General features: G+C 54.4%; 1 protein-coding gene across 6 annotated transcripts in view; it reads right to left on the reverse strand.

Moving 5' to 3' along the window:
- SYNJ2 (synaptojanin 2) overlaps positions 1-16,685 on the reverse strand; it is a 97,865-nt gene that overhangs the window by 40,909 nt on the left and 40,271 nt on the right. For 5 of the 6 annotated variants that reach the window (XM_046005518.1, XM_046005516.1, XM_046005515.1 and 2 more), the window contains exons 4-6: positions 16,446-16,671; positions 9,021-9,104; positions 2,577-2,638 (exon numbers count right to left, since the gene is read on the reverse strand). In XM_046005518.1, the coding sequence (XP_045861474.1) occupies positions 2,577-2,638; positions 9,021-9,104; positions 16,446-16,671 (372 nt within the window). The remainder of the gene's footprint in view (positions 1-2,576; positions 2,639-9,020; positions 9,105-16,445; positions 16,672-16,685) is intronic. The other variant, XM_046005517.1, reaches the window with a different exon arrangement.

Raw genomic sequence — 16,685 nt, forward strand, 5'->3', positions numbered from 1 at the left:
TCCTGCCCAGAGGTCAGATAGAGGGAGCCAGAGGGCAGCCTCTGCTCCGGGGCAAGTCTGAGCTGTCCAGCTCTGTCGGTCACTGAGTGAGCCCCATGATTTGGGGGTGATATGCAAGCCACCTCCCACAATGAAGCTTATTAGAAATAAGGCTGATGCATGACCCTGCGTCTCAACGGGTTCCAAACCCAGAGCTGGACGAGAAACGATGTGGCCCATCACAGCGGCCCAAGCACCCTTGGCCGGATTTTCCATCCCTTCTGAGCTACGCCTTTGTCTGTGCCATAAAGCTAATGCTTCTCCTGATGGTTTTGAGGGTTAAAAAGACAAAAGGGACAAGTCAGGGCTTGGCACAGGAGAGCTGGTTTTCCTTTCCTTCCTTTTAAAAAAATTTTTATTTCCTTGAGAGAGAGAGAGAGAGAGAGAGCGCACATGGAGGCAGAGGGACAAGCAGCTTCCCGCTGAGCAGGGAGCCTGACTGGGGCTCACTCCCAGGACCCCGGGATCATGACCTGAGCTGAAGGCAGACGCTTACCCGACTGAGCCACCCAGGTGCCCCACTTCCCTTCCTTTTAATTTTAAAATGAGATAATACGCTTACTAGTGATACACTAAGACTCACCTCAGGGCTCCCGGGGGGATGCTGGAGCCCACCCTGAGGCCAGCGAGACCCAGCCCAGCCTCCCTACTCTAGGCACCCGGGTCCTTCTCCTGCCTGCCCGTGTGTTACTGTGGTGCAGAGCTCCTTGGAGATCCTGGGGGGCTTTTGGGGCATGTGGAGTCGGGTAGGCAGGGCATAACAGAGCAGCCAGCAGGGAAAGGCACCCTAGCGTCTACCCTGGGGCCGCAGAGGCACAAAGAGAGGGAGGAAGGGGAGGGCAGGATCCCGCACAAGTGAGACCAGGTGCCGCCCCCCATAAAAGGTTAACACTTCCATCCAAACTCTACCAGCGAGACGAGACCCTTCTCAGGCCGGCACAGCCAAGGCCTGCTCAGGGCACCTCCTCCCCGCCCCCACCCCGGATGGCAGGTGGAGGAGAGGAAACAGGGAACAACCGAGGGAACTGAACAGCCCTGGGCACAGGTGTTCTGTGCGTACACGAACTACCCAGGGAAAGGGGTTTTGTGGATATGGGTTGAGGGGGTTAAGGGATTTACTTTGGACCAAACACATCAAAGAAGGGAGAAAGTCCTGAGAGCTCCCTGATGTGCCAGAGATGGGGGCACCCTCCAGAGGTCTGCCCCCCTCGGTGGGTCTGCTGGAGAACACGTGCCCGCATCCCCACCCGTCAGTGAAATGGGCACATTGCAGCAGCACCCGACGTGAGGCCCGGCAGCTGCGGCCCCAAGCCCGTGAGAGTGCAGGGATCCCCGGCTCGGCCACTTTAGGAAAGGAGTGTGCCGTGGGCCCCATTTCCAGCGGCAGCTGCCTGTCGAAGGGCTCCCGGTCTTGAAGGAGCTCCTCTGAGAAGAGGGGGCTTATCCTCTTGGGGCACGCACGGCGCTAACAGGATTCAAAAATGTTTACATCGGTGTAAACATTCTTAAAATGTGTGTATTTTTTAAAGCTCATCACAAGGCTTTTGAAACAAGCCGAGCATGCACGCCCCTTCCCTTCCACTGCGGTCAGCTGGGGAGGAATCTTGTTTTCAATTTCCCAAGGACATTTAAGGCAGATCGAAGTCTCCTACAACAACTCCATATACACAACGCACAGACACAGGAACGGTCCTGCACACAGGCAAGAGCATATTCAAGTGCACACACCCCTCTTTAGAGGGACACTCATGGTGATGTCTGTCATTCACGGTCACGGGCTGCCATTGCTCGTCTGCCGTACACAGGAAGGACACGACGCGTGTGGATTTAACGTCCAAATCAAGCTTTAGGCAGAACGATTAATACCCTTAAAAAAAATCACTCTTGGAATTTTTATGACATTCACTCACTTTTAAAATTAGTATTTAGGTTAAACATGCAAATATTTTAAGAAGCGATTAACTATGTCAAATACGAGTTACTGTTTAGTTGACCGATGGCTTTTCTTAAGGAAGTTCTGTAACAGGAAACGCGTAATAGTCTAGTTTGTGGTTCAGAAAATGAACTGTATATCTGCCAAATGGTCTTCTAGAATGATACATGAAAATCTAGCAGTGAAATCTTTAGTAGCGGGAATTGGAAGTTAACACTTTTTAGACTAACACTAACCTTTCTAGACTATGACTTCTTAAGTCTGGGACTATATTGTTTTTAAAAGAAAAACAAGCAGTCACAATTATCCTATGATTTATGTTATCCCTTGTTAACTAGGACAAAGGGATAAAGCTTCATTAAAGAACAGACTGGTAAGATAAAGTAATTGCCAAGAGTCATTTCAGTGTTAATGAACTTTCAGGAAAACCTGAGAGCCACTAAAAAAAATCCCATTTTGTAAATTCCCCTCTTGCCCAAAGAACCAAAGTAAAAGGCAGAGGCAGGGCCAGGATTTGCCCCCCCCCCCACCCGCTGTCCCCTGTCTGGTTGGCAGAAGACTCCTAAAAGGATGGGGGGCTTAGGCTGGTGTCAGACAACCCTACCTGTCGAAAGCAGGGGCGTTGGCTTCGAGGCCTCTGTTGAGTCTCAGATGGTGAGAGCCAACCTAAAGCAAAGAGAAATAACACTAGTGATTCCTCCTGCTCCGTGAACCCAGGAAGTGATGGTCCTCCCCATCCCCTTGGCTGCCAGCCAGGCTCCCCTTCCGTGGCTCATTCACAGATCTGGAAGGCCAGCCTTGCACTCAGGTCCCGAAGCCCGAGTCTGGCTCTGCGGCAGCCTGTCCTAACAGTTGTGTTGGTCCCGTGCTGGCTGGAATTCTTCCAAAGGCAGAAGAGAAACTTCAGGGTCAGCCCTCGAGGCCCACGTCAGATCGGGAGACTTTTCCACAGTGCAGAGGTGAACGCCAGCCAACCAGGGAGAGAGGAACCTCTTCTCAGCCTCCTCTGCAAGTCTGGGGACCTCGACCACCCCTAAAATCTGAGGTATGGCTACCTGCAAACTAATCTGCCTTATGATTTCGAACTACCTATTGAACATCAAAAGTTTAAAAGACAAAACTACAGAGTGGTATTGGGGCTAGCTCGAAAACGCTCTCCCTGGACGAATCTGGAACACGGTGAACGCTGAACTATAATGGACGGTAATGGATTATGATCAGATGAATGAGATAGGAATTCATAAACCTCTACAGATGAGGGCTGGCTGGTGCATGAATGGACAGATGAGTGGATGGAGAGGTGGGCTGGTGGATGGAGGCAAAGGGAGGGGTTCTTTCTTACAGAACACTGATCGATAAATGTGGAGAGAGTGGTGGAAAAATCACCATGTTACAACCATCAGAGTAAAGAACGGTTCAGCAAAAATCACCTGTTGATCATAAATATTCAGAGAGCATTTGATGGCCTGGGTCTCCCATAGACCTTATTAGCTGAAAAGGAAAACATATTAACTATAAAGAAAGAAACAGAGCAGTGCCGTCCTGAGTGATGGAAATTAACATTACTAACGATGAGGCACATGGGACAGAGATGGGACACCCTGACAAGGGTGGGGTCGTGTCAAAGATCCACACCCTGAACCTGACCGTAATAAAACACCTGGAAACCCTCGCATGAGGCAACTTCGATTTAGAGAAAGAGAAGACCAGCATCCTCCAAAAGTGTCGATGCCCAAGAGCCAGAAGGCAGAGGAAAGGATCCAGATCAAGGCAGACTAGAGACGTGACAATGACAGGCAGGGCAGGATTGCATCCTGGATCCCTGACCGTAAGGGGGAAAGGGGACAGGCAGCAAGGGACAACAGCTAAATCTGGACTGTGGACTGCAGGTGAGTTTGGAGTACCGTGCCACACCCGCTGACCGTGCACCCGGCCCGTGCTGATGCAAGAGAACACACCTGCTTTCAGGAAAAACGTCCTGACGTATTAAGTAACGACGCATGATGCGCGCAGCCCACCCTCCAGGGGTTCGGGAAGGAGCGGATGGCATGTGTCGGGGCAGCAAGGGGTTTGTGTCCCGTGAATCTGGGGACAGGACACATGGGAGTTCTCCCTACGTTCCTACAGCTTTTCTGCAGGTCTGGAATGATTTTAAGAAAGAACGTTCTTGAAGTGTATTGTTCGGCTCTGCCCGTTATGGAGCATCACAAACATGGTGTCGTGGGGCTTGTCCACACCATCGAGCGTCACTGCTGGGTTTGGACCGAGTGTTTACAAGTCTTCCCACCACACGTCACACATCCGTCCGTCTTCACGCCTGGGAAAGAGCCAGTCTAGACGACGGGCTTCTCAGCAACAGACTGAGAAATCCCTGGGGTTAGGCATGTCCATCTAAATAATTCCACAAAGTCCCAAGTCCCTTTAGGTCCTAAGAAGCCTCGGGAATCCTTAGGGGAAGCTCCAGCAGTCGTCTTCAGCCCACTGCCGTGCTTACTCTGGGCTCCTGCTCCCGAAGGCACGGACCCCTGGCTGAGGACATGCGAGACTTCACTGCCCAGACCAGGGCCACGCCCCGAGAAGACGGCTGTCCCCCGCGCTCCGCGGCCCGTCAACTCCTGTCTTCTGAGCTCAGGAGGCGGGCGCTGGCAGGAAGCGGGCCTCGTTCCTCTGAGCCACGGTGCGTGAGATCCCCGAGGGCTGAAGCCCAAGACGGGGGGCCTTCTTGCTGCAGCCAGCCTGTCCGTCAGTGACAGTCTGCCCTGGAACCTTCCCAGGGGAAGACAGGGGAGAGTGGACAGACAGTGGGTCAGGGCTCAGAGCCTGGTGTTCAGTCCCAACAAGTTCTGTGACTGGACACGCCTGCCTCCCCCCGAATCATAACCCAGAGTTTCTTCTTCCACAAGCAGGAAGAGATCCCAGTCACAGACGACTGGACGCTGCGATTTAACCGGGAGAGCAGGCAACCCTGGTATCAGGTGTTTTATAAGCTACCCAGTGCAGCCAAGTTGGGGTGCCCCCCCCAGCAGCTCCTGCGGTAAAATGCAAACTCCTCAGCCTCACCCACAAAGCCCGTCTCCATCTGGCCCTTGCCTGGCCTTCCCGTCTGATGTCTGGCCACGGCCGCCATGCCTCGGGCTGCAAACAGCTTAGCCTCGCCACTCCCGGGTCACGGTGTGAGCGCTGGGCCACCACGCCTGCGTGTCTGGTCCCCTCTGCGGGCTGCCTTCCCTGCCCGATGCGGCCCCATCCCTGCCGGGTTGGTTCAGACACCCAACTGGTGTCTGGGTGAGCTGGGCCTCCCCACAGCTGCCCCAGGGATCTGGGCCTCCTCCCTCCTGGGCTCTCCTCACACCACCTGTCCCCTCCTCCCGAAGGCATGGGCTGTGACATCAAGTGCCCCCATGGACCCACAGACGCTCAGTGAGTGTCTGTGGGACGAATGAAAGGCTTGCTCGGAGGGTGGGGTGATGGGACACCTGGGAGCCTGGTCCTCGGGCCTCATGTTGACGGAGAGATACGTGGACACCATCCCACGTCACGGGCCTCATGGAGACTGGCGACGCTCACTCCGGAGAGCCAGGCTTTCCCAATGCAACCTGCGCTCTCGTCTCCTAGACGGCAGAATGCACGTTGATGACATGAACAGCTACCACTCGTGTGCCCTCCGGGTTCCGGAAACTGCGCTGAATTCGACCATGCGTCGTGACAGCTCATCTTCCCCATAACCCCGGGAGGTCGACGGTACCCCACGTACAGAAGGGTCAACTAAGGCTTAGCAAAGATAGGACCGTCTCAGATCTGTGGGGGGTTTGTTTTGTTTTTTTGTTTTGATAAGAACCTTTTTCTGAGATAAAAACTTGTCAAAAGAATACGGTTCCAAAGTGGGGGAACCGGAACTCGAACCAGAACCAGGTCCTGTCACTGCAAAGCTCATGCTCCAAATCACGGGAGAAGCTTCCTGGTGATCTGGATCCTTCTGGCAGCGGCTGCCAGTAAACATGGGAGCTGGTGCGAACACAGACCCGGGATCCACGGTGCGTGCGCGACTCTATCCCGGATTCGGGTCACTTGCCTTAGAAGGATCTTTCCTTCACCCCAATGTCTTATTTTTGAAACTGTTGCGCTACAAGCCGTCTCACATCCTTTTGGGGACAAAAAAAAAAAAAAAAAAAAATTATGCCCACACAAAGGAGCACATCAAGGGCCTTGTACCCAAGAGCCTAGTAACAGTGCGACAGGGAGGGGGCGAGTGTGGACGAGGTGGGAGCAGCGGAGGGACTAGTCCACCTTGCAACCCCCTCCGGCTGCTGACGTCAGAGGACGCTTCAAACACAGACCTCCCTCACCTTGGCAAGACCCATCTGCACACGCGTGTGACAGGCGAGGAAGACTGCATGGACCGCAAGTGCACAGAAAATATACTCTCGCTAACCATACCAGGAGAGCAATTAGCTTGAAGTGTAAGATTTCAGTGCGGCTATTTATAAACTGCAAAGCTGTTTACATGGTAAAGAGGAAATCGTGGAAGGCCCACGGTGGCTCGAAATGGCGTCAGGATCCAGGAGCTTATAGGGAAGGCATCGCTGCCGTGGAAATGTGCAGACATCGTCCCAAGTCCTCTCTGCCTGTCCCCACCCCTGGCAGGGCGCCTCGGTTCCCAGGGGGAGCCCCCAGAGGGTGCAACACTGCAACTTAAGATGCTAGCGATCGGCCCAAAAATCTGGGCATTTTTCACTTAACGCAAGTAAAGGAGGAGGGGAGGAAAGCCACCAGAATCAGTCCTCGGGCTTGCCACGGATAGTTCCGGGAGGAGGGCACTGCACACCATCCCTGAGAGCTGCCCTCCTTGTCGCCCTATGAAGAGGACCTAATCTCTCTTTGATGGTGGATATGGTTTCAGAGGATAAGCATGGGCATGAGACCCAAAGGTTAGCAAATCCTTTGTAAGATGAATGAACACCAAAGCCTTTGGAAGCTTATTCTGAAGAAACCACGGTGGTTCTAGGGAAGCCCGAGTGTGATGAATCTAGAAGGTGCCACAGCTGCCAAAAAGCGAGCCCCCCAGACCCCCACTGAGGCTGCCCATGTCAGGTTGAGGGGCAGCTGTTCCAAGGCAGGGTCAGGTGGCATCGAGTGGGTCAAGCTGGGGACTGGAATTAAAGAGGGGAACGACGGACTAGTTTTGCTTTGTTTTGGGAAGAGGGAGACAAGAACACGGGGAGTCCTAGGAATGCGACAGAAGATGCCAAAGGGCTGGAAGGCGTCGGGCAAGACACAAGGCAGAGAAGAACCTTCTTGAAGGTCTGGGGAATCAGAGTCACTCTGATGCATCCCCTGCCACACCCTGCGGACAACCAGCCTGTGAGGCAAGGAGGAGCCCGCGGGTAATCGTGGCCGTCCCAAATCCCGGTCTCAAGGTCAGTGCGGGGGTCAGAAGGACCCGGAACTGGACGCAGGGGCAAAGGGGATGAATTTCTAAGGCTCCTTCCCCATTCCAAGACTATCACAACCACCCCCATTTCTGGATTTCTTAAAATCTTCATCTGGAACCTAACTTTGTCTCCTGCTTCCTTTTCATCCCCTCCTCACTTGAGGTTTGCTTTTTATTCTTCTATTACACAGCTCCAGAAGTTTCAGAGGGAAAACTCCAGACCTAAAGAAAATCAAGTTTCAGAAGCCCTTTTTGGAATGTCTCAAATGGTAAATCATACTATAGAGACAGAAGGTAGAATGACAGTTGCTTTGGCCTCCGGGAGAGCTGGGAGGTCCCGGGGAGGGGTGACGGCCAGTGGGGACAGGGTTCCTAGCGGTGACAAACCCTATAAAATTAGTCACAGTGATGGTTCCATGACTCTGTAAATGCACCAAAAACTGGTGAATTGTACCTTTAAATGGGTGCAGTTTATGGTATGTAAATTAGATAACAATAAAGCCATTTGGAAAAACTGTCTTGGGATGAGCTCCAGAATCATCTTCCCCCTCCTAATCAGGCTCAGGGGAGTCTACACCGTCATGTAACGCCACCAGCCATCCTCACGCATCTTAGTCATTCCTTTCTGATGGGAAGACTGAAGGCCAGAGACGCGTCTCCCTCCCCCAGAAGTGAGACCCCCCCGGAGACCCTCACGCCTTCACTTCACTCCAAGAGCTGATATGTTTCCTTATCAAGGCTGCCCACGGCACAACGATGGCCACAGGGTCAAGTCAAGGGCCGGGGAAAGACCCGGTGGTGTCCAACACCCCCCAAGCCCCCGGTAGACGGCCCTGACCTCCTGAGGCTCCGACTGCCATCGCACAGCGTAAGAGGAGCCTGAGCCACAGAGGCCTAGGCGGGGAGGCCTTCCGGGCACGCAGACAACCGCTTCGGCCAGAGGAGATCTGGGGTTGACACTGAGGAACCTCAGACCCACTCAGCCCGTGACCTGCAGGGAAGGAGCTCGCGAACGAGACAGCGCCCGGGTCCACGGACGACAAACGTGTCCTTGGAACGTGGTACCACACCCTGAACTCTCCCCGGGAGAAAGAATGCCAAATACCTCTGGCACAGACCAGAGCCCTGTTTTAGACCACAAGGTGTATTTTTAGAAATCGGGGGAAAGTTCCGTGCCATTCTCACGTGTCCCCACAGCAGGGACCTCCGGCCATCGGACCTGCTGGATGGCCACTAGGGCCCAACAACCTCTTAAAGCCCCGTGGGACAGTCACAGCTCTCAAAACACATCTTTGGCTGTGTTCCCAATACACTGAACTTGGGGGCTAACAAAGTCATTCTATTCAATTATGTGATGAGGCTCGCTTCTCAGCAAATACCTCCCTTCCCAAGTCAGGGGCATCAACAGCAAGTTCAGGGTCAGAAAATCAGATACAACGTATACATTTCTGTATCTAAACACACGTACACACACACGGTGTGCACACTTCAGCAGCTCAGTTCAACCCAGTGGGGCCAGAGGAACGAGCTGAGAAACTGAAGGAAATAAGGTTAAAAGCAACAAACCACAGTTGTTCAGAAGAGAGAGGCAGGTGACTTACTTTTCTCATTACCTACCTGAAGCCCTGGCTGCTCCCAAAACAGCGGAACGGAGCCTCTGATCTGGACAAAAGACGACACTCCGTCATCCATGTAAATCGTCTGCACCGCAAGGAAACATAAAGGGAAAGTATTCCTCAATGAAACCGAATGTCCGGGGGCCGGGTAACGGGATCTGGCCGCCTGAGACCCGACACCAGCCTGAATGAAGGGCAGACAGCGGACTTCTGCACCCTCTGCTCCCCTGGCCAGCCTGGCCTCGCCGCTCCCTGACCCACGGGCCAGCCCCGTGTGCTCACGGGCGTACTGGCGGCTGACCAGCCTCCGAGGAGTCTGCGGCGGGCACGGGGCCTCGCGGGGAGAGCAGCAGCTGCCCGGGACTAAGGAAGCCCAGCACAGCTGCCCGGGACTAAGGAAGCCCAGCAACACCTCCCCGCTGCCGCTGCAGGGACAGAGGCAAATGTGCTCTGGAATTTAACTAAGACCTTCCTTAGAGCCCTCTATTTGCACCTCGTCAACTAGCTGAGTAGCAGAGAGCAACTGAAAAGGGTTGGATGAAACCAACAAGTGATGGCCAAAAGACCCGGGTGACTGTCCACACAAGTCCCGGAGACTGCCCTTGACACTGCAGGCCAAGACTTGACTTGAACTAGCAGTTGCCGCTGGCCGTATGCCACCGGGTTCTTAAACCTGCCACGAAGTCAACATACACGGCCCGGCTTTCACAGGGTTCCAGGGGGCGAGTAGGGGGGCTCCTGCCTGGAAGCAGGCGATACTCACCGGCTAAAGAATGGATTTCCTCCCCCCTAACCACACACCGTTATTTTGGGGGGTACCAGCTCCTCTGCCTGCAGCCCCCCCCAACACTGTATGCAAGGGAGCATTACAGGGACAAGAAGTGCAGTGCTGAGCATCACGCGGGGAAGCTGCTGGGCTGATCAGACGCACGGCCCTTTATCTCAGTAATTCTACCCTGGCCTGGCAGGGCCAGCCTGGGCAGCGCTGCCGATGCTTTCCATCTCTTACCAGCCTGCTCCCTTACAGGGTAGCTTTCCAAGCAGCTAGATCACACTCAGATCACACATGCATTAGTAATTCAATGGCCGACCTGAGCATCGGACCCCAGCTCCCTGGGACAACAGGAATTATGGAAGCCTGTACCTACGGAGTTGAGCTGGACTCCTCTTTCCAAAGGGAAAAGCATCAGGGTAAGAACTAGTCTGTTTCTGGATACGGATTAGCAGCAAATTGGCTTCCCCCTGTTACTCTGCTCAAAATGAGAACAGAAACAAACAAACCCAAAACCCAAAACCAAAACCAGGGACATCTGGATGGCTCAGTCTGTTAAGACGTCAGCTCAGGTCATGGTCCCTGGGTCCCAGGATCCACACCCACATTGGGTTCCCTGCTCAGCGGGGGGTCTGCTTCTCCCTCTGTTTCTGACCCTCCCCCCAGCTCATGCTCCCTCTCTTTCTCTCATAAATAAAATCTTAAAACTAAAGAAAGCAAACCACCAAAAACAGAAGAAGGAAGCAGATTGCTTAAACTCACGCAGGCCTCATTGACTACAGTGAGATCAAGAGCACACAGGTCCAGACGACTGAGAAAGAAACCAATTTCGCCAATGTTTCTCTATCAGGATAGCCCTTAACAGCGCCAGGACCTGATTTAAGCTATGGAACGCTTGCCCTTCGCTTAAACACGCGCTGCGTGAGCTGCTTCTAGCATCAGACCACACTCCTCTAGAGCCAGAACTTGCACAGCAGAATGGGTTGCAGAAAACACCCACCAGGAGGCCCCACACTCCAGACCCCACCCCAGGACGGGAAGAAAAGCCGCCTCTCACTCTCTCCACTCCTCCCTCCCACGTGAAGATATTCCCGTGCTGCGTCCCATTCATCATCGGGACCACCTTCTTTGTTGCCAAGGTGATAAGACAAAACCAGCAGCGGGTTTGTGGCGCTTTTCCTTCCTGAGCTGAAGAACACAGGTTTTCACACTCCCCGCAGCCTTGATGCCTCGCCTCCCAGAAGTGGTTTTCCCAGAGGGTGTCGGGGTCCAGGGGGAGGGGAGAGGAGGATGGAGGGGAAAAGTGGGTCAGCACGTGGGCTCTGAGATAGCACCTTCCACCTGCCAGCTCCCATGTGCCCTGCAGGGTGACCCTGGGCACGTTCTTTAACCACTTTGGGCCTCAGTTTCCCTCTCTCAGCGGAGTTACCGTCACCCGGTCACAGGGAGGAGTAAATGAGTAATGAGGGAAGGTGATCCCAGCGCGCGGTGGTGGTTCGTGGCTCTTGAGGGCAGGAGAGCGCTGGCCAGGAGTGCGGATGAGGCCCCTGCAGAGGACTGACAGATGGGAGGGCCCGTTGCCTGGCCTTGGCAACTGGGGAGTGGCCCCTTTCTACAGAGTGGTGGGAGCAGAAACCCAAGGACCCTAAAAACAAAGGGATAAGGCAGGGACTCTCGCAACCCAACAGGTACTCTTTGATCTGAAAGGCTTTTGCTCAATTTCCATTTCCAGGCGAGGAGTTTGCAAACCAGTGTTTTCCAAGTCAGCTGCATTCCTGGGAGGACATGCAGCCGACCTCACCTGTCCGGACGGATCCGTGGCCTTATCTTTAATGGCCAAATATTCTTCCTTTTTTTTTTTTTTGTCTTTTAAGTAGACCAAAGGGACTTTTGGGGTTTATTTTTCTGCCTGGTGAGTCAGAGCAATCCTACCAGGTATGACTCACGACAGAGCTGAAAGGACTCCAGGCTTCTTCCCAGGAAGACTGAGATGAGGTCCACACGTGCTCACATGCATGCGCCACACACACACACACACTAAACACCCCCTCACACGCACTCACACCAATGCACACACACCAATGCACACACATGGAACCCCCAAACATGCGCTCACACCAATGCACACACCTGTGTGTGCACACACACGAACCCCCCAAACACGCACACTTACACACAAATGCACACACCTGTGCATGCACACACACGAACCCCCCAAACACGCACACTTACACACCAATGCACACACATGGAACCCCAAACACGCACTTACACACCAATGCACACACCTGTGCATGCACACACACGGACCCCCAAACACGCACACTTGCACACCAATGCACCCACCTGTGCATGCACACACGGACCCCCCAAACACACACTCACACACCAATGCACACACCTGTGCATGCACACACGGACCCCCCATACATGCACACTTACACACCAATGCACACACCTGTGCATGCACACATGAACCCCCCCAAATACGCACACTTACACACCACAAATGCACGTGCGCACACACGGCCCGCCTCAGGGAAGAAAATTGTTCTTCCTCTCAGGGAAAATGTTGAAGCAGGGCAGAGCCGGTGGAGCCGAAAACCTCTCCCTCTTCTGACCCCCTGACTCCCTGAGAGACCCTGCCTCGGGGGACTCACCCGCTCTCTGTCTAGTTCCACCATTTGCAAAGGAGCACAGCGCTGCAATTCACCAGCCCCCCTCAAGCATCTAGTGGAGGACCCCCACTCGCATATGGCCACGGGCTGGGTTCCGGAGAGCCTCACTCCCCAGCCGGGGCCTGGGATCTGTGGGCAACAGCCAAGAGGAGCTGAGCGGACCTGGCTGAGACCCCTCCCCGCCACAGCCAAGAAGTTGCCTGCCACTCTCTAGCGAGGAGCCTGTGTCCCAAAGCCTCCCCCTCTGGGGGTCACAAAGCAGGCAGCCCCATGAGCCAGAATGAATCAAGCCCACTCCGCCTCCGGCATCCCCTTGATTCAAAGGCCTCAGGATGTGAGCCACACTCTGCCATCCCCTGAGCAAAGCCACCAAGACTGCAGGGAGATGGGGAGATGCATGCGACCCCACAGCACCGTCCTGACCCCGCCAGCACCTGGCAGTGGGCCAGGCGGGCCCCCGGGAGCGACGCCCCCAGGTCCCCAGCTCATCACCACGGCCCCCATGGGCCAAGTTCAACATGGGCTTCACCAGGCCCCCGCTGGTTCCTGCGCCGCTCCCCCTCCCAAGCCACCCTGAGCACCGGTGCCCGGAAGCCCCTTGGGCAGCAGGGAGCGGAGGGAGGGAGGCAGAGCTGTGCTTGGTGGGAACACTGGTCACGTGTCCATTCCACTTAGGAAAAGATTTCTGTGCTAAAAACAAACTTAGATCAACCTGTGGCTACAAAGTGCCGTAAACAAAACCACTGCAGGCCGCAGAGACGGAGAAAGTGGCTGTCTTGTGCGAGAGGGAGCAACGGGGAGCAGCTGCCTCCCTCCAGCCACGGCTGCTCATTCTGAAAACACTTCAGGAGAGGGGACGAGCCCCAGCAGCAGACGCTCCCCGCTTCAGAAAGTGGCTGACCCCCACCCCCATCCGGGCTGGACTGGCTCTCCAGGGCATGGTCAGGGTGTCCCTGAGCCCGATGCTTTCCTCGGGAAGCGCACGCTGTCACCACTGCCCGCAGTCTCCTCTGGGCCTTCCTCCCGATCCAGGGCCACCCCACCGGCCCCTGCCCTCCCTTGCTCTGCCGGCTTTCCCCATCCCTCTGCGGGCAGGACTGTGGGGAGCACTCCCAGGACGATGGCCTGCTCCTGCTGCCTCCCTGCCTGAATGGGTTCACAACCACACTCAGCTGAGGGGCTCAGCGTTTGCTCCCCTGTTGCCAACGAGGACACACCTGGGGTCGGCTCTGGGGACTGACACTCCCCACCGCACACCATGTGGTCACACAGTCGGGGGCTCTCCGAAGGCATGAACCATCCTGGGAGAGCACCGGGTCTGCTGGGAGTAGCCCCACAAAGAAGTTCTTTGGGTGCACGGTGACCCCCTTGCCCCATTACACATCTCATAAAAACAGAATCACCGCGGGCCCAAGGAGCCAGGCTGGTCCCAGAGAAGGTCCACACTCACCGCCCATCTCTGGGGGAGCAGAGGATGGGGGTGTCTGGCTGCCTGTCGGCTTGTCCACAGCTTCTGGAGCAAGGCTGGGTTGAGGGTTTCATCAAGGCAACCTCTGTCTGATCCAGAGTCCGGAAGAGGAAATGGGAGAGAAGACACAGAGCAGGAAGACCAGAAAGGCTAGGTGAATCAGGAAATCCCTCCTCCGTCCTGAGGAGGGAGGCGGGTAGCAGCAACTTAAATCACGGGGCTGTGAGCTCCAGGAGCCAGAGGGCAGGCCGGGGTGTGTGTGTGGGGGGTCTCTAAGGCCTTGCTGGGCCGGCCGCGAGGCAACAAGGTCCCCATCTCTGAGCCCAAGCAATCAGGCTCATGGGACAAATGCCAGTCACCAGGTCCGCGTAGATGAAATAACCAGAGCAACGTCCCCAGCCCTAGTCCGTCGAAAAATGAGAAAAGCAGTGGAGTATCGACCTTACTTGGAGACCGTTACTGCAGAAGCAGTTAAGATGGGACATACTGGACAGGGCGGGCCTCCTCGTTAAAGGGGAGAGGGCCACCACACGGAGGTGAGGCAGAGACAGGAGGGCCATAACGAGGGGGCCCCCAGGGCTGGAAGAAGCAGCAAGGATCCTCCTCTAGGGGCTTCTGAGGGAGCGCGGTCCCGCCAACACCCGGATCTCGGACCTTGGCCTCCAGAATCATGAAACAATAAATTCTGGTTGTTTTAAGCCCTGTCCGTGGCACTTTGTTTTAGCAGCTGACATCTACAGGGTTAAAATGCCCAAAAGGAGGGCAGGTGCTTTTCCGATGACTTACTTGGTAAGATACAATAGAGGAGACCCCAATTTTTAAAAAATGTGGTTAAAACTCACAACTCTGGAGAGCACACACACACAAAAAAGAGTATGTAAGGGACTATCTACTGAACAGCCAGATGGAGAGAGCAAGGCTGGGGCCAAGCTCCAGCGCTGCCGGTGAAACCCTCTTCCATCTGGCTCACTTACTAGCTTCGGGGGCATGGATATTCTGATCTGTACAAACAGGCTGCACCGCTGGCCCCTCGTTCCCGACACAGTGCTCAGTCCCTGACAGATGAAAATAATAAAATAATAATAATAAATAATAAAATAACATAATGTTATATATAATATAATAAATAATAATAAGCAATTAATCAATAAAATAATAAAGTTGAATGCCCTGACTCAGAGCCTCATCACGCAAGGATAAGCATGGGGACGGGACGGTGCTAAGGCAGGAGAGGCCGCGCAAAAGAATAGGAAGTACTCGGGGCGCCTGGGTGGCTCAGTGGGTTAAGCCTCAGCCTTTGGTTCAGGTCATGATCTCAGGGTCCTGGCATCGAGCCCCGCATCAGGTTCTCTGCTCGGCAGGGAGCCTGCTTTCCCCCTCTCTCTCTGTCTGCCTCTCTGCCTACTTGTGATCTCTCTGTCAAATAAATAAAATCTTAAAAAAAAAAAAAGAATAGGAAGTACTCTTCATGGCGTGGACATGAGCAAGAAAAAAAGAAAATGCCCTCCATCCCGAGGCTACATTTTTTCCTGACATTTTAAACCAGATATTATTTATATCCAGGAGAGCAGAGAATGAACAGAAGTCACAGGCAAGCAAGTGCCCCTGCCCATCACCTGAAAGCTCCCTTCCAAAGTCCTACTCAGCATCCAACTCCAAGAGGACCTCCTCACCTTAAGCCCAAGCTGGCGGCGGCTCTCGCACAGAAAGCAGGTGCTCAGATCTGTGCTGAATTAAACTGGCTCAAGGCCTGGTAGACGCCACCTCTCACAGCTGCGGATGCAATAAACACGGGCTGTTTGCCGAGTGACACCCGCAACCACCGGACACCTGTGCCTTTCACGGGGCTTGCCTTTCCTATAATTTATTCCACCTGTAAGTCTACAAGGTGGCCTTACCCTACAGATTTTCAACTTAGAAAGAAAAGAAAAAAACAAAAACCAAAAACCAATGTAAGACAGCATCTCTGGGAATGAGAACAGAATCTAGGGGGAAAAAATCAGTGCGAAATTAAGCAGATGGTTATATTCATGGAAGCTGAAACCAAGTGCCGCCCAACACGCCAATTTTGCAACTCCCAGGTGCTGACAGGCTCCGGCTGATTTAGGATGAAAAATAGTTTCTCCTCTCATCCTTGTTTTGATTTATTCTTTGTCTCAAGAAAACTTTCCAAGCCTTCGGGTTCATCCTTCACCTGCCCTCTCAAATAACCGCCACCCTTTATGACCATGGCAAGAATTCCTGCTTCCTGGTAGCTGCTACCCTCATACCTTGGGGATCAGTTTTAGCCCAGCAAAAGTGGATTGAGAAAGCCAGCCCAGGCAAACCTGAGGCCACACGTACAGGCCGAGCCCAATGACGCTCTGTTCTCCAATCAGAGGAAGAAACCACAGTGACCAGAGAGGACCTCCAACATGCCCGGACCTCTTCTGCCCCAAACGGAAACGCATGTGCATGGCTGGGTCGCCTCCGAGCCACCGGGCTCCACCGACCGGCCCGGGCACTGACCTGCTCAGTCTCCACGAAGTTGGACACGTGGCCATCGTCGTTCACGCCGCGGGTGTGGAAGCGAGCGCCGGCGCGCTCGCAGCTGATGCGGGACACGAGGCAGGCCTTGGCCTGCTTGTGCGAGGCGTACACCGTGCGGATGGACACCACGCCGCAGATGACCTTCAGCAGCCAGTCGCAGCAGCTCACCTGGTGCTGCCTCAGGGGCACGTGCAGCAGCTGGTTCCTGCGAAACGGAGC

This window comes from Meles meles, chromosome 5 (genome assembly GCF_922984935.1).
Source record: "Meles meles chromosome 5, mMelMel3.1 paternal haplotype, whole genome shotgun sequence".
In the NCBI taxonomy this organism is placed as follows: Eukaryota; Metazoa; Chordata; class Mammalia; order Carnivora; family Mustelidae; genus Meles; species Meles meles.